This window comes from Babylonia areolata, chromosome 21, assembly GCF_041734735.1.
Source record: "Babylonia areolata isolate BAREFJ2019XMU chromosome 21, ASM4173473v1, whole genome shotgun sequence".
NCBI classification, from domain to species: Eukaryota; Metazoa; Mollusca; class Gastropoda; order Neogastropoda; family Buccinidae; genus Babylonia; species Babylonia areolata.
The window spans coordinates 51,520,370-51,538,810 of record NC_134896.1 but is presented as its reverse complement, the minus strand read 5'-3'; the positions used below and the strand labels follow the sequence as shown (position 1 = coordinate 51,538,810).

The 18,441-nt window shown below is 45.3% G+C and overlaps 2 protein-coding genes across 3 annotated transcripts in view; both read left to right on the top strand.

Annotated features, from left to right (window-relative positions):
• LOC143295950 (uncharacterized) overlaps nt 1-18,441 on the top strand; it is a 343,443-nt gene that overhangs the window by 231,015 nt on the left and 93,987 nt on the right. The window lies entirely within an intron of this gene.
• The window catches only part of LOC143296479 (TOG array regulator of axonemal microtubules protein 1-like), an 88,793-nt gene that overhangs the window by 24,250 nt on the left and 46,102 nt on the right, over nt 1-18,441 (top strand). Inside the window, exon 5 of one of the 2 annotated variants that reach the window (XM_076608435.1) lies at nt 9,686-9,724. The exons of the other annotated variant lie outside the window; for it this stretch is intronic. Within the exon in view, the coding sequence (XP_076464550.1) occupies nt 9,686-9,724 (39 nt within the window). The remainder of the gene's footprint in view (nt 1-9,685; nt 9,725-18,441) is intronic. 2 annotated transcript variants of the gene reach the window in all.

Genomic DNA, 18,441 nt, shown 5'->3' with positions numbered 1-18,441 from the left:
ATTGTGAGGACAGTATAATAACTGGGTGGCATTGTGAGGACAGTATGATAACTGGGTGGCATTGTGAGGACAATATAATAACTGGGTGGCATTGTGAGGACAGTATAACTACTGAATGGCACTTTGAGGACAGTATAATAACTGGGTGGCATTGTGAGGACAGTATAATAACTGGGTGGCATTGTGAGGACAGTATAATAACTGGGTGGCATTGAGAGGACAGTATAATAACTGGGTGGCATTGTGAGGACAGTATAATAACTGGGTGGCATTGTGAGGACAGTATAATAACTGGGTGGCATTGAGAGGACAGTATAATAACTGGGTGACATTGTGAGGACAATATAATAACTGGCATTGAGAGGACAGTATAATAACTGGGTGGCATTGTGAGGACAGTATAATAACTGGCTGGCATTGTGAGGACAGTATAATAACTGGCTGGCATTGTGAGGACAGTATAATAACTGGGTGGCATTGTGAGGACAGTATGATAACTGAATGGCACTTTGAGGACAGTATAATAACTGGCTGGCATTGAGAGGACAGTATAATAAGTGGGTGGCATTGTGAGGACAGTATAATAACTGGCTGGCATTGTGAGGACAGTATAATAACTGGCTGGCATTGTGAGGACAATAACTGGGTGGCATTGTGAGGACAGTATAATAACTGGCTGGCATTGTGAGGACAGTATAATAACTGGCTGGCATTGTGAGGACAGTATAATAACTGGGTGGCATTGTGAGGACAGTATAATAACTGGGTGACATTGAGAGGACAGTATAATAACTGGGTGGCATTGTGAGGACAGTATAATAACTGGGTGGCATTGTGAGGACAGTATAATAACTGGGTGGCATTGTGAGGACAGTATAATAACTGGCTGGCATTGTGAGGACAATAACTGGATGGCATTGTGGATGATGTGTGTGTGTGACTGTGGAGGTGGGGTGGGGGGAGGGGTGGATGATTGTGTGTGACTGTGGTGGTGGTGGGGGTGGATGATGTGCGTGTGTGTGTGACTGTGGTGGTGGTGGGGGTGGATGATGTGTGTGTGTGACTGTGGTGGTGGGGTGGGGGGAGGGGTGGATGATTGTGTGTGACTGTGGTGGTGGAGGTGGATGATGTGTGTGTGACTGTGGTGGTGGGGTGGGGATGGATGATGTGTGTGTGTCTCTAATGGTGGTGGGGTGGGGTGGGTTGGATGATGTGTGTTTGTCACTGTAATGGTGGTGGTAGTGTGGGGTGGGGTGGGGTTGGATGATGTGTGTGTGTGTGTGTGTGACTGAGGGGGTGGGGTGGGAAAAGATTGGGCAGAGGGAGTCTGTGTGTGTGTGTGTGTGAGTAAATAGGCTTAGGGGGCACACCCATCCCAGCCCAACCCACTCTTGCCTTCAGCTAGCCTGCAGGCAGTTAGGGCCCCCAGGGTGTGGGCAGTGTTACGTCTTCACTTCCCCCGCTCCCCCCACCCCAACCCCCCTCTTCCCTCCCCTTGACCATCTGCTGGTGAGGTCAGTGTTTACATGTCTTTTTGTCCATACGTCTATGAAGCACAGGGTACAGCCTGGCCACTTTGCGCTCAACAAACCTCCGTTGCATATGTCATCATCATTATTCATTATGGGACGTTGGAAAAAGTGTTCCACATTTCATGCCGATCTCAGTTTCAATTTCCCCTGTACTCTCATGAAGGTGATGAGTTCTTTTTAAACAAAGACAATGGGACAGGGGGGGGGGGAGAGAAAAAAACAACATCATATTACCGACAGAAATTTTGGTACACACAGAGGTGCAGTTCCCTCTCTGTTTTTTTTCTACTCATATTTTCCATTCAAAGTGTTTGGATAGATTATCATTATCGTTATGATTGAAATTTTGGTACAGACAGAGGGGTGAATTCCTGCTCTGTTATTTTGCAAAGTATGTGGACAGATTATGATTCCTGGACATTGCTAAAACAGCCTGGCAGCTGGCCAGTGGTTTGAGCTCCAGTGAAGCCAGTGCTGAGAGCAGACAGTGGGATTAGTGATTGTGGTACTGTTAGTGAGGGCACGCAGCCAGACTTTGGCCCTGTGGCCTGGCCGGGCTGACCGGTGTGACCTGCCCACCTCGGTCACTGTGTGCTGGGTTCTTTCCCTCCCCACCAGGCTGCTGCAATGCCCTGCACTGACCCCCCACCCCCCAAGAAAACTTTACCACAAATACACCACAAAGAAAGGGAGAAAGTAAGTGTTCTTACAGAAAGAAAGAAGCAGAAAAAAGTGTATTCCAGTGAGAAAATGATTGTGGAACTTTAGTTTCATCGTAACAGGGCCCCTTCAGTAAATGTCCTGTCCCACTGCTGACTGTCACGCCATCATAATAAAGTTGCAAGAGGTTTGCACTGCTGACTGTCACACCATCATAAATGGGAAAGAGGTTTGCACTGCTGACTGTCACGCCATCATAAAGGGGCAAGAGGTTTGCACTGCTGACTGTCACGCCATCATAAAGGGGCAAGAGGTTTGCACTGCTGACTGTCACACCATCATAAAGGGGCAAGAGTTTTGCACTGCTGACTGTCGTGCCATCATAAAGGGTCACGCCATCATAAAGGGGCAAGAGGTTTGCACTGCTCACTGTCACGCCATCATAAAGGGGCAAGAGGTTTGCACTGCTCACTGTCATGCCATCATAAAGGGGAAAGAGGTTTGCACTGCTGACTGTCGTGCCATCATAAAGGGGAAAGAGGTGTGCACTGCTGACTATCACACCATCATAATAAAGGGGAAAGAGGTGTGCACTGCTGACTGTCACGCCATCATAATAAAGGGGAAAGAGGTGTGCACTGCTGACTATCACACCATCATAATAAAGGGGAAAGAGGTTTGCACTGCTGACTGTCACGCCATCATAATAAAGTTGCAAGAGGTTTGCACTGCTGACTGTCACGCCATCATAAAGGGGAAAGAGGTTTGCACTGCTGACTGTCACGCCATCATAATAAAGTTGCAAGAGGTTTGCATTGCTGACTGTCACGCCATCATAATAAAGGGGAAAGATGTTTGCACTGCTGACTGTCACGCCATCATAATAAAGGGGCAAGAGGTTTGCACTGCTGACTGTCACGCCATCATAAAGGGGAAAGAGGTTTGCACTGCTGACTGTCACGCCATCATAAAGGGGCAAGAGGTTTGCACTGCTGACTGTCACACCATCATAAAGGGGCAAGAGTTTTGCACTGCTGACTGTCGTGCCATCATAAAGGGTCACGCCATCATAAAGGGGCAAGAGGTTTGCACTGCTCACTGTCATGCCATCATAAAGGGGAAAGAGGTGTGCACTGCTGACTGTCGTGCCATCATAAAGGGGAAAGAGGTGTGCACTGCTGACTGTCACACCATCATAATAAAGGGGAAAGAGGTTTGCACTGCTGACTATCACACCATCATAATAAAGGGGAAAGAGGTGTGCACTGCTGACTGTCACGCCATCATAATAAAGTTGCAAGAGGTTTGCACTGCTGACTGTCACGCCATCATAAAGGGGAAAGAGGTTTGCACTGCTGACTGTCACGCCATCATAATAAAGTTGCAAGAGGTTTGCATTGCTGACTGTCACGCCATCATAATAAAGGGGAAAGATGTTTGCACTGCTGACTGTCACGCCATCATAATAAAGGGGCAAGAGGTTTGCACTGCTGACTGTCACGCCATCATAATAAAGGGGCAAGAGGTTTGCACTGCTGACTGTCAGGCCATCATAATAAAGGGGAAAGAGTTTTGCACTGCTGACTATCACGCCATCATAATAAAGTTGCAAGAGGTTTGCACTGCTGACTGTCACGCCATCATAATAAAGGGGCAAGAGGTGTGCACTGCTGACTATCACGCCATCATAATAAAGGGGAAAGAGTTTTGCACTGCTGACTGTCAGGCCATCATAATAAAGTGGCAAGAGGTTTGCACTGCTGACTGTCACGCCATCATAATAAAGTTGCAAGAGGTTTGCACTGCTGACTGTCACGCCATCATAATAAAGTTGCAAGAGGTTTGCATTGCTGACTGTCACGCCATCATAATAAAGGGGAAAGAGGTGTGCACTGCTGACTGTCACGCCATCATAATAAAGGGGAAAGAGGTGTGCACTGCTGACTGTCACGCCATCATAATAAAGTTGCAAGAGGTTTGCACTGCTGACTGTCACGCCATCATAAAGGGGAAAGAGGTTTGCACTGCTGACTGTCACGCCATCATAATAAAGTTGCAAGAGGTTTGCATTGCTGACTGTCACGCCATCATAATAAAGGGGAAAGATGTTTGCACTGCTGACTGTCACGCCATCATAATAAAGGGGCAAGAGGTTTGCACTGCTGACTGTCACGCCATCATAAAGGGGAAAGAGGTTTGCACTGCTGACTGTCACGCCATCATAAAGGGGAAAGAGTTTTGCACTGCTGACTGTCACGCCATCATAATAAAGGGGAAAGAGGTTTGCACTGCTGACTGTCACACCATCATAAAGGGGAAAGAGGTTTCACAAATGACAATACATATCTCACACCCCTGTCATAATAAAAGGGGAAATAGGTTCATAAATGACAGTACTAATCTAAGTTCACACAATTTGTTGACCATTATACTGAAGTATAGATGGCTTATATATTTGAGATTAGGCCGATGTGATGACGAGGAAGTTGTTGTTTGATTTATCACAGGTCTGTGAGGGCACAATGTCTGTCAGTCTGTCTGTCTGTCTGCCTGTCTGTATGTCATGCAGACCTCCCCTGGCTTATCAGTGTCCTCCTAGCTTGAGGTCAGGGGTCTGCAGGGGGGCAGGGGTCGATAGGGGTTAAGTATGAATGTTTATGACCCTGGTCAGTCAGCCCTGTAAGAAATAACCAGGAACAGCAGCTATTTATGGCCTTAGAAAGGGGCATAACCCTCTTGTCTGCTGTCTGGTGGACAGGGCTGAAGACCCAGCTGTCTAACCCGATTCAGGGGGGATAATTGTGAGGGCACTCAGTGCTTGGTACATGTGTGGCTGTCTGGTGGACAGGGCTGAAGACCCAGCTGTCTTACCCGATTCAGGGGGGATAATGTGAGTGCTGGGTACATGTGTGGCTGTCTGGTGGACAGGGCTGAAGATCCAGCTGTCTTACCCGATTCAGGGGGGATAATGTGAGTGCTGGGTACATGTGTGGCTGTCTGGTGGACAGGGCTGAAGATCCAGCTGTCTTACCCGATTCAGGGGTATAATTGTGAGGGCACTCAGTGCTTGGTACATGTGTGGCTGTCTGGTGGACAGGGCTGAAGATCCAGCTGTCTTACCCGATTCAGGGGGGATAATGTGAGTGCTGGGTACATGTGTGGCTGTCTGGTGGACAGGGCTGAAGATCCAGCTGTCTTACCCGATTCAGGGGGGATAATGTGAGTGCTGGGTACATGTGTGGCTGTCTGGTGGACAGGGCTGAAGACCCAGCTGTCTTACCCGATTCAGGGGGGATAATGTGAGTGCTGGGTACATGTGTGGCTGTCTGGTGGACAGGGCTGAAGATCCAGCTGTCTTACCCGATTCAGGGGGGATAATGTGAGGGCACTCAGTGCTTGATGCATGTGTGGCTGTATCCTCATTCATCACCCCCACATGCACACCTGCACACTCACACACCTGTTTGGACACACACTGAGACACATAGACATGTATCGAAGACACACACCAAGATATGAGGCAGGTATCTAAAACACACCTGTGTACACATGTACATGTACACACACACACACACACACACACACACACACGCAAACACACACACACACACACACACACACACACACACACCCCTTCATGCACATTTTTGCATACTTTATTTCTTTATTGATTTACTCACGTATTGATTTTGTTTTGTTTTCTTTTTTTCTTTTTTTTTGTTTTCAAAGTGAATTCAAAAGAAGGAGTAGGACAAAAAAAAAAAAAGAAAAAAAAAGAAGAAAAAAACGGAGCAGGTAGCACTCACATCCATTATCAGATTTCTGATACAGCACTGCTTGCTTTGTAGGACTTGTTTCCATTTGTGTCAGAGAGCATGAATTTTGTGTGCTGGCATTGTGTGCGTTTTTGTTCATGTTGTGAGGACTTCGCTTTGTCTGGAGAAGCCATTGAAAGGAGTGCGTTTTGCCTGTGGAGTGAAAGAAGATGCTCAGGAAATTCTTCTTCTTCTTCTTCTTTTTTCTTTTTTCTTTTTCTTTTTACTGTGGAAGCTTGACCTTATTGCAAACAATAGTTGACTTTGATTCTGTAGGAGAAAGGTTTTGATTTTATAGCTCAGAAGAAAAAAAAGAAAAGAAATGTTTACGATACTTTCGCACTATTTCCTTCCCATGCTATGCAATCATTGCTCATGAATTTTGTTTGTTTTTGTTTATTGGTTGTTTTTTGTTGTTGTTTTTTTGTCATTTGTTTGATATGTTAATGTGGTTATTGAAGATGTGATTGTGATTAATGTGTTATGGTAAATACCTGTGACAGTTTGTCTCTTTTTCATCATAGTTTTCTCCTATCATTATCATACACGTGATTGGAATTTCTTTTTGTGGTCATTGCTCATTGTCTTGGTTTTGTCGTTCTCTGATCCCATTGCTAATCTGCAGTGCTTTTAAATGCTTTGTTTTTCCCTAAATCCCAGGTGTTCTGTGGTGGTGATTTTTCTAACATGTTTTGTGGTGTTCACCGTATGTGTGTGTGTATGTGTATGTGTTTGTGTCTTGGGGGAAACATCCAATGCTAGAGCTGCCCCTACCATCCTCCGTGAACTCCTCAGGGTTAGGGGATAGGCCCACTGGATCCACTCATTCTTTTTCATGTTTGCTTGTATATTTTCCTAAAATTAAATGTTACAAGTCCTGGTGATTGTTTTTGAATTGACATACTTCCAAGTTTAGTAGGCCGGGTCAGTGGTTTCAAGGTGCGTATCATTTGGTCCAGTAAACACCATGATGCATAAAGCAGCCACCACCATTGACTAAGCTGTGGTCAGTTTAGCCAGTCGAAAAAGAAAGACGGAAAGACAGGAAGAGAAGAAGAAAGACATGAAGAAAGACAGGAAATATTAACATTTTTACCCGTGCACTCTTCGATGTTGAAGTGAGAAATCAAATCCACCCGAATGGGTATACCGGCTTGTGACAAAGTTGTGCACCATCTCTGGTTCGACATTCTTATATTATAATTAACATTTTTACCCGTCTGCAGTACAAAACATATGTGAGAAAGTCCAAAACAGGTGAAAATGTTAATTATATATTTAAGTTTGTCGACTATAGTAGAGGATTTTAAAACGAACTTGTCGAGATTAGAAAGGTGTCTAAAATACCGGCTTGTGACAATTGAAGTTGTGCACCATCTCTGGTTCGACATTCTTATATTATAATTAACATTTTTACCCGTCTGCAGTACAAAACATACGTGAGAAAGTCCAAAACGGGTGAAAATGTTAATTATATATATAAGTTTGTCGACTATAGTAGAGGATTTTAAAACAAACTTGTCGAGATTAGAAAGGTGTCTAAAAAGGGATGCTTTTTGGGGTATTCCATGCACCTAGCAAGGGGCTGGGAAAGAATGGGGGATACGCAAAGTGAAAGAAAAAATCGGGAACCACGGGTCAGTTCGAACTTACCCGTCTGTGTTACAAAACATACATGCAAATGATTAAGACGGGAGTGTGTATATATATACAAGTTTGGGTCAGTACTCGTAATGAAACTTGTCTTGATTCTAAACGCCGGTATGTCCGAGATCATGGGGCATTCCATGCATCAAGCAGTGGGCTTGAAATAGAAAAATTCGTAAAGAAATCGGGAAGCTTGTCGCTGTCATATCTCCAGGAGTGGACATGTGCGAACGGGACGTATAAGGCAGTTCGATCGAAAGCGGTCAGTGTACGCGATCGCCAGGTCATTTAAAGTGAAAACGGAATGAACTGTACCATGCTTCGCGAGAGGATGAAAACAGAGTGGGGGACGAGACAACAGGTTGTGATCCTAACATGAACATGACTGAAAATAATAAAACAGCTTGCATGAAACACCGTCAAGTGTGTACGACATCAAAAGAGTGACGGCAGTCTCCTGTGGTGGGTCCGTTCTTTTCGGCCTGTTTCGTTGTACGTCCTTGCTGTATCGGTTCCGACAGCACTGACCAGGTACACGTGGAAACCGCACACCATTCCCTGTATTGCAGTGCTAAAATGCGTTGCACAGAGGACTTAACATTAAAAAGTGAGCGGGACTGGTGGAACTGACCTTCCTTAACAATGTGCAGTGCAGAAAAGTCACATACTGAAATAGGAAAGTGCATTTTAACGGCCGAGTCAGTGTCCGTGCTGAACTTAACCGTTTCAATTGGACAGCTGCACGTCCCTTTCTCATCAGTGATGTTTTGGCCGGCTGTGAATGTTCAAGTCAGCGATTTCACGTGTGTGTGTGTGTGTGTGTGCCGGTGTGTGTGTGTGTGTGTGTGTGTGTGTTGAGAACTTCATTCCGTGATTGTCTGTGGTGTGTGTTAGACAGCTTGTTTCCTGGACAGCACGTGTCACATATGTGTGTGCTGTGTCCTGTGTTGCATGTCAGTGTGCTCCTGGCCTTCCGTGGAGAACTGAGGGCGAGACATCAAACATTTAGCTCCACAGATGGCCATTCTTTCCGTACGCACACAGTTGTTCATGTTACGTTCGGAACCCATCAGTTGTCTAGTCCTCCACTCTTGTTTTCATCCTCCCGCTGAAACACGGTGCAGTTCATTCCGTCGTCTTCACTTCAAGTACAAGATTGTCAGTGCACAGTAACCTCTTTCTTATGTCCCCTTCGTGCACATCCACTTCGGCAGACAGGACAGGTCGTGCATGTACAATCACAACATTCCTTCAACATGTGTCTGGCAGTGTACAGTGACAGCTTCATTCCGTGTTTGCCAGTGTGTCCGTATAGTTGCCGCGGGGGCTCAGGCTGACTTCATTCCGTGACTTATGATGTTGTGCGTGCCAGTGTACACTCACAAGTTCATTCCGTGATAATGTGTGTAGGGTTGACAACTTCATGGTTCCGGGATTGTGTGTGTAGGCACTGACACCTGACTTCATTTCATGGTTTGGTGCGCCGACGGTGTACACTGACAATTTCATTCCGTCAGAGTGTGTGGGGGGCTCTGCGCAAAACATGTGGATTCATGTACTACATGCACTCCATTTTTAGACACCTTTCAAATCTCGACGAGTTCGTTTTAAAATCCTCTACTATAGTCGACAAACTTATATATATAATTAACATTTTCACCCGTTTGGGACTTTCTCACGTATGGTTTGTACTGCAGACGGGTAAAAATGTTAATTATAATATAAGAATGTCGAACCAGAAACGGTGCACAACTTTGTCACAAGCTGGTATACCCATTTGATTTGATTTCTGACTTCGACACCAAAGAGTGCACGGGTAAAAATGTTAATATTGCCGAAAGACACAGGGCATTGATTCAGGAAGCAGTTCTGGCATGTAACAGGAAGGATGATGGTTTGGGTTTTCCCTCACCACTGTGGGTAATAACTGTTAACAGTGTGTGTGTGTGTCTGTGTCACTGTGTGTGTGTGTTTGTGTGTGTGTGTGTGCACCTTTGGTTTCTAATTCTGTGCTCCTCTCCTTCCACACAGCTGAACCAACTAAGCCCAGCACTGACGCTAACAGAGCAGGTAACTGCACTCTGTGTGTGTGTGTGTGTGTGTGTGTGCGTGTGCGCGCGCGTGCGTGCGTATGTCTGATTGTGTGCTTGTGATTGTGAGGGTGTGCATGTGTGCGATTGTGTGCAGGTATGTTTGCACAGTGGCATTGTTTATTCTTGCTATACTTTCCCTGCTTCTGTGTTTGTTGTCTGTTCCTTCTTATGTTGATTTAATAAACTGTCGGGCAGAATGCATGTTTTGTTTAACATTCTGGTGAATTGGACAGTTCGTGCTGGTTGATTATTTATTTTTGTGTTCAGTCCATTGTAATCGTAAAGTGTGCGCCAACTGTATGATTAGAGGAAAAAAGGTTGATTTCATTGTTTGACATAAATGTGTAGGCACACAAATTTCTCCGCTTGATGTCTGTCATACCAACTCATCAGTGAGTTCATAGGCAGATAGATTTTTCTGTGTAGTTCTCAAGCTGTCAGTGATCAGGATATATAACTGTGTAGTCTTCAGGCTGTCAGTGATCAGGATATATAACTGTAGTCTTCAGGCTGTCAGTGATCAGGATATATAACTGTGTAGTCTTCAGGCTGTCAGTGATCAGGATATATAACTGTAGTCTTCAGGCTGTCAGTGATCAGGATATATAACTGTAGTCTTCAGGCTGTCACTGATCAGGATATATAACTGTAGTCTTCAGGCTGTCACTGATCAGGATATATAACTGTAGTCTTCAGGCTGTCACTGATCAGGATATATAACTGTGTAGTCTTCAGGCTGTCAGTGATCAGGATATATAACTGTAATCTTCAGGCTGTCACTGATCAGGATATATAACTGTAGTCTTCAGGCTGTCAGTGATCAGGATATATAACTGTAGTCTTCAGGCTGTCAGTGATCAGGATATACAATTGTAGTCTTCAGGCTGTCACTGATCAGGATGTATAACTGTAGTCTTCAGGCTGTCACTGATCAGGATATATAACTGTGTAGTCTTCAGGCTGTCAGTGATCAGGATATATAGCTGTAGTCTTCAGGCTGTCAGTGATCAGGATATATAGCTGTAGTCTTCAGGCTGTCAGTGATCAGGATATATAACTGTAGTCTTCAGGCTGTCAGTGATCAGGATATACAACTGTAGTCTTCAGGCTGTCACTGATCAGGATGTATAACTGTAGTCTTCAGGCTGTCAGTGATCAGGATATATAACTGTGTAGTCTTCAGGCTGTCAGTGATCAGGATATATAGCTGTAGTCTTCAGGCTGTCAGTGATCAGGATATATAGCTGTAGTCTTCAGGCTGTCACTGATCAGGATATATAACTGTAGTCTTCAGGCTGTCAGTGATCAGGATATACAACTGTAGTCTTCAGGCTGTCACTGATCAGGATGTATAACTGTAGTCTTCAGGCTGTCACTGATCAGGATATATAACTGTGTAGTCTTCAGGCTGTCAGTGATCAGGATATATAGCTGTAGTCTTCAGGCTGTCACTGATCAGGATATACAACTGTAGTCTTCAGGCTGTCAGTGATCAGGATATATAACTGTGTAGTCTTCAGGCTGTCAGTGATCAGGATATACAACTGTAGTCTTCAGGCTGTCACTGATCAGGATATACAACTGTAGTCTTCAGGCTGTCACTGATCAGGATATACAACTGTAGTCTTCAGGCTGTCAGTGATCAGGATATATAACTGTAGTCTTCAGGCTGTCAGTGATCAGGATATATAACTGTAGTCTTCAGGCTGTCAGTGATCAGGATATATAACTGTGTAGTCTTCAGGCTGTCACTGATCAGGATATATAACTGTAGTCTTCAGGCTGTCAGTGATCAGGATATATAACTGTAGTCTTCAGGCTGTCAGTGATCAGGATATATAACTGTGTAGTCTTCAGGCTGTCAGTGATCAGGATATATAACTGTAGTCTTCAGGCTGTCACTGATCAGGATATATAACTGTAGTCTTCAGGCTGTCACTGATCAGGATATATAACTGTAGTCTTCAGGCTGTCAGTGATCAGGATATATAACTGTAGTCTTCAGGCTGTCACTGATCAGGATATATAACTGTAGTCTTCAGGCTGTCACTGATCAGGATATATAACTGTGTAGTCTTCAGGCTGTCAGTGATCAGGATATACAACTGTAGTCTTCAGGCTGTCAGTGATCAGGATATATAGCTGTAGTCTTCAGGCTGTCAGTGATCAGGATATATAACTGTAGTCTTCAGGCTGTCAGTGATCAGGATATACAATTGTAGTCTTCAGGCTGTCACTGATCAGGATGTATAACTGTAGTCTTCAGGCTGTCACTGATCAGGATATATAACTGTGTAGTCTTCAGGCTGTCAGTGATCAGGATATATAGCTGTAGTCTTCAGGCTGTCAGTGATCAGGATATATAGCTGTAGTCTTCAGGCTGTCAGTGATCAGGATATATAACTGTAGTCTTCAGGCTGTCAGTGATCAGGATATACAACTGTAGTCTTCAGGCTGTCACTGATCAGGATGTATAACTGTAGTCTTCAGGCTGTCAGTGATCAGGATATATAACTGTGTAGTCTTCAGGCTGTCAGTGATCAGGATATATAGCTGTAGTCTTCAGGCTGTCAGTGATCAGGATATATAGCTGTAGTCTTCAGGCTGTCACTGATCAGGATATATAACTGTAGTCTTCAGGCTGTCAGTGATCAGGATATACAACTGTAGTCTTCAGGCTGTCACTGATCAGGATGTATAACTGTAGTCTTCAGGCTGTCACTGATCAGGATATATAACTGTGTAGTCTTCAGGCTGTCAGTGATCAGGATATATAGCTGTAGTCTTCAGGCTGTCACTGATCAGGATATACAACTGTAGTCTTCAGGCTGTCAGTGATCAGGATATATAACTGTGTAGTCTTCAGGCTGTCAGTGATCAGGATATACAACTGTAGTCTTCAGGCTGTCACTGATCAGGATATACAACTGTAGTCTTCAGGCTGTCACTGATCAGGATATACAACTGTAGTCTTCAGGCTGTCAGTGATCAGGATATATAACTGTAGTCTTCAGGCTGTCAGTGATCAGGATATATAACTGTAGTCTTCAGGCTGTCAGTGATCAGGATATATAACTGTGTAGTCTTCAGGCTGTCACTGATCAGGATATATAACTGTAGTCTTCAGGCTGTCAGTGATCAGGATATATAACTGTAGTCTTCAGGCTGTCAGTGATCAGGATATATAACTGTGTAGTCTTCAGGCTGTCAGTGATCAGGATATATAACTGTAGTCTTCAGGCTGTCACTGATCAGGATATATAACTGTAGTCTTCAGGCTGTCAGTGATCAGGATATATAACTGTAGTCTTCAGGCTGTCAGTGATCAGGATATATAACTGTAGTCTTCAGGCTGTCAGTGATCAGGATATATAACTGTAGTCTTCAGGCTGTCAGTGATCAGGATATATAACTGTAGTCTTCAGGCTGTCACTCATCACAATATACTGAAGACAACCCCTGACTCCCCACCAACTGTGGAAAACGTTTAATCTGGCCTGGGTGGTGCTGAAGTGAGTGAAGGGGGTTGACAAGTTGATGTTTGACTGACTTGTCCAGCCACAAATCATGTTTTCTCCTGCTTTGGGCTCCTGGTACAACAGCATGTCTCGGTTCCTCATTTTCAGTCCTGTAAAGATCTGTGGCAGAGATGTTTCCAATCACTATACTGATATCAAGTTAAACTTGACAGCAAAATCAAATTCTTTTTTTTTTTTTTTTTTTCTGATACTTTGTGATTAAAAAGAGAAGACATCCATGCAGAAAATGGCAAAGATCATTATATGTGTTTTGACAGGTTGAATGGAGAGCACTGTGGCATTGAAATTCATGTGTTTCTCAGGCTTACATGGTTATTTTTAGGTTCCATGCAGTTCATTGCTGCTTGAATTGTATCTGGTTTCTGCTCTTACTGCATGGTCTTGAGAAGTGTGTCATTGGATTCCACCTTGTCATACGTTGCCTGAACATTGTAAACTGCAAACATTGAAATCTGTCAGACGTTTCTTCTAACAAATCTGTGTTGAAAAATGTTTTACTCTACAGAGATGATCCCCCCCCCCCCCCCCCCCCAAAAAAAAAAATACCATGTCACAAATGGTAGGAGTTGTGTTGGTGTTGGTCTTGTCCACTTGTGTTAGGAATCTGCCAGATCATTGGCCCTGCAATGGGAATGACCTTCAGAAAGTAGTGATTAATACCACAGTATGACTATCTATTATAATCACCTGCTACCTTTAATATCAGGTCTCTCTCTCTCTCTCTCTCTCTCTCTCTGATTGAGGCCATGGAGAGAATGACTACATACTGGTGCTGATTGCAGGCTGTCCACATAGTTTGTCAGGCTTACATTTCATTTAAAACCAGTGGGTTTTTTTTTTCCCCCTGTCATGAATCCAGTGACAAGATAAATAGCCAGTTGAGGTGTTGTGTAGAGCCACCTGTGGTTCTCACCCTGCCTTGAGGTGCTGGTTAGGGTTGGGTTAGGGTTAGGGTCAGTTGAGGTGTTGTGTAGTGCCACATGTTGTTCTCACCCTGCCTTGAGGTGCTGGTTAGGGTTGGGTTAGGGTTAGGGTCAGTTGAGGTGTTGTGTAGTGCCACCTGTGGTTCTCACCCTGCCTTGAGGTGCTGGTTAGGGTTGGGTTGGGGTTAGGGTCAGTTGAGGTGTTGTGCAGTGTCACCTGTGGTTCTCATCCTGCCTTGAGGTGCTGGTTAGGGTAGGGTTGGGGTCAGGGTCAGTTGAGGTGTTGTGTAGTGCCACCTGTGGTTCTCACCCTGCCTTGAGGTGCTGGTTAGGGTTGGGTTAGGGTTAGGGTCAGTTGAGGTGTTGTGTAGTGCCACCTGTGGTTCTCACCCTGCCTTGAGGTGCTGGTTAGGGTTAGGGTTAGGGTCAGTTGAGGTGTTGTGTAGTGCCACCTGTGGTTCTCACCCTGCCTTGAGGTGCTGGTTAGGGTTGGGTTAGGGTTAGGGTCAGTTGAGGTGTTGTGTAGAGCCACCTGTGGTTCTCACCCTGCCTTGAGGTGCTGGTTAGGGTTGGGTTGGGGTTAGGGTCAGTTGAGGTGTTGTGTAGTGCCACCTGTTGTTCTCACCCTGCCTTGAGGTGCTGGTTAGGGTAGGGTTGGGGTTAGGGTCAGTTGAGGTGTTGTGTAGTGCCACCTGTGGTTCTCATCCTGCCTTGAGGTGCTGGTTAGGGTAGGGTTGGGGTCAGGGTCAGTTGAGGTGTTGTGTAGTGCCACCTGTGGTTCTCACCCTGCCTTGAGGTGCTGGTTAGGGTTGGGTTAGGGTTAGGGTCAGTTGAGGTGTTGTGTAGTGCCACATGTTGTTCTCACCCTGCCTTGAGGTGCTGGTTAGGGTTAGGGTCAGTTGAGGTGTTGTGTAGTGCCACCTGTGGTTCTCACCCTGCCTTGAGGTGCTGGTTAGGGTTGGGTTAGGGTTAGGGTCAGTTGAGGTGTTGTGTAGAGCCACCTGTGGTTCTCACCCTGCCTTGAGGTGCTGGTTAGGGTTGGGTTAGGGTTAGGGTCAGTTGAGGTGTTGTGTAGTGCCACCTGTTGTTCTCACCCTGCCTTGAGGTGCTGGTTAGGGTTGGGTTAGGGTTAGGGTCAGTTGAGGTGTTGTGTAGTGCCACCTGTGGTTCTCACCTTGTCTTGAGGTGCTGGTTAGGGTTAGGGTTAGGGTCAGTTGAGGTGTTGTGCAGTGCTACCTGTGGTGTTCACCCTGCTTTGAAGTGCTGCTGGCTATCTTCCTGTGGCAGTGTGTAGGTGTGTGTGTGTGCAGTGTTTGTTCACATTGCATACATACACATATGTTTTTTTTGTTGTTGTTGTTTTTCTCACCCAAAACAATTTGAAATTTGCAATGTTTGTCTATTTGTTTCATTTATCATATATATTGTGGTCTGTTAGGAACATTAATCAGTGTCCTCTGATTCGGGGAACCCTAAACATAACTGAGAAAAATAAAACAGGAAACGAAAGAAGCCCCTCCACCCTGCTGCTCCCCCCTCCACCCCCACCCCCCTCCAAAAAAAAAAGAAAGAAAAAAGCTGTGCATGGACATTGAGTTACAGACAAGACACACACACACACACACACACACACACACACTAAAGGTCCCAGTCAGTGCAAAGCGTTTTCGTCAACAAGCACAGCGGGTCCAGTATTGCCCTGGTGATCCTGTGGTTTTCTTCTCCACTGAGCTGTGACAGGGGGGGGGGCTCAGTATTGGCTTGTTGTCGGCCACACCGCCACATAGACACTCTTCAATAGAGAGCCACCTCCTTTGGGGCTTTTGTTTTGTTGTGGTGGGTTTTTTTTTCTCCTCTTTTTTTTTTTTTTCTCTTCACTGAGAATACGCACGTAGGACGTGCTTGATATAGAGGCCTAGACAGGGAGGGTGTGGTAGGGGGGGTTGTGTCTTGGTGAAGAAAAAAGAGAGCTCAGGGTGTGTTTGTGAGTGGGTGAGGAACTGTGGGGTGGTGGTGGTGCTGATTGGGAGGGGAGTGGGTGGGTTAGGGAAGGGGAGGGGAGAGGTTATATTGTGTGTATGTCAGGGGGAAAAAAAAAGGTTAGGGGGAGGGGGTGTGAGGAAAAAGGTGGAAGAAGTCTGTGAGGGGTGTAGCTGTCAGTCTTGAGTTTTGAGGGAAGGTGTCGGGGAGGTCACAACACTTAGCCCAGATCTGGAACTGGCTTTGTTGAGGTCTTGTCTGCCTGCCTCACTACCCCCCCCCCCCCACACACACACACATGCATGCACACACACACACACATACATACTCAACTCACTCACTCACTCACTCACACACACACACACACACACACACACACACACACACACACACACACACATACACACACACACACTCACTCACACTCACTCACTCATGAGCACGCAAGTGCAAACAAATAAAACTTCCTCTATCTGTCTTTGTTTGTCTTTCTGTTGGTCTGTCTCAGGTTCTCTTTCTCTGTCTTTCTGTTGGTCTGTCTCAGGTTCTCTTTCTCTGTCTTTCTGTTGGTCTGTCTCAAACTCTCTCTCTCTCTCTAGCTCTGTCTTTCTGTCGGTCGGTCTGTCTCAAGCTCTCTCTCTGTGTCTTTCTGTCGGTCTGTCTCAAGCTCTCTCTCTCTCTCTCTCTCTCTCTCTCTCTCTGTCTTTCTGTCGGTCTGTCTCAAGCTCTCTCTCTCTCTGTCTTTCTGTCGGTCTGTCTCAAGCTCTCTCTCTCTCTCTCTCTCTCTCTCTCTCTCTCTCTCTGTGTCTTTCTGTCGGTCTGTCTCAATCTCTGTCTCTCTCTCACTCTCTTTCTGTTGGTCTGTCTCAAGCTCTCTGTCTCTCTCTCTTTCTGTTGGTCTGTCTCAAGCTCTCTCTCTCTCTCTCTCTCTCTCTCTCTCTGTCTTTCTGTCGGTCTGTCTCAAGCTCTCTCTCTCTCTGTCTTTCTGTCGGTCTGTCTCAAGCTCTCTCTCTCTCTCTGTCTCTCTGTGTGTCTTTCTGTCGGTCTGTCTCAATCTCTGTCTCTCTCTCACTCTCTTTCTGTTGGTCTGTCTCAAGCTCTCTGTCTCTCTCTCTTTCTGTTGGTCTGTCTCAAGCTCACTCTCTCTGTCTTCTCTCTCTGTCTTTCTGTCGGTCTGTCTCAATCTCTCTCTCTCTCTCTCTCTCTCTCTCTCTCTCTCTCTCTCTCTCTCTCTCTGTGTCTTCCTGTCGGTCTGTCTCAATCTCTCTCTCTCACTCTCTTTCTGTTGGTCTGTCTCAAGCTCTCTCTCTCTCGCTCTCTCTCTCTCTCTCTCTGTCTGTCTTTTTCACTCTCTGTTCTTCTTTGATTTTATGTTTTGTTTTTTTGCGTTTTCTCTCTTTCTCTCTCACTTTGTCCCCATTCCTCTTTCTCTCTTTCTTTGTGTCACCCTAAAGCAATAGAATCAGTTCAGCAGAGCACAGCACATTTAAAAACTACTAGAATAAACGGATCAAGCAGTGATAAGTCAACGAGAAACAAAACATCAGTTTGACATGCTATTGACAGTCTGCGTTGCAAGGTAATTGTTTTGTTTTATCCTGGAGAAACGCTGATGACAGTCTGCATTGTGAGGTGATTGTACTGCTTTGTCCCGGAGTTCATAAACTCGGTCAGCTCCTGCTAGTTTACAGTTAGCTTGTTTGTGTGAATATTTCCTACAAAGGGGGTGCCGCTATCAGCAGGCCATTTGACACCAGGTGTCTGTAGGTGCGTAGAAGTATCGCTGACCCGTAACAAGACGCATAGGAAAAGGTAGGGTGGGGATGACTGATGATCATATCTCGCCATTCGGGATATACCTTGATGGTGGCTGACGTTACTTGTAAGAAAAATTGACGGCAGTTGACATTCCTTGTAAGAGAAATCAACATGTTTTTTGTCTTTCCGGACCTGAAGAGGACTTTTGTGATTGCACGTATTCCGCAAACAAGAACAAAATGTTTGAGCAGCCGCATATTTAAAACTTGGCAGCCCCGTCAGTCAGGTTGAAAGTGGAATTGACAGCTGATGAAGAGTGAGAGTATGCTTTGTGTTGGTTAGTGTCAGCATAGCGCAGTGAGATGCCATCATCTGTACTTACAGCAATTCTGCACTGCATGGCTTTTGGTAAGGTGTAAGGTGTTTGTTAGTGTCATCATGGCCCTAGGTAAGGTGTAAGATGTTTGTTCATGTCAGCATAGTGCATGGCCCAA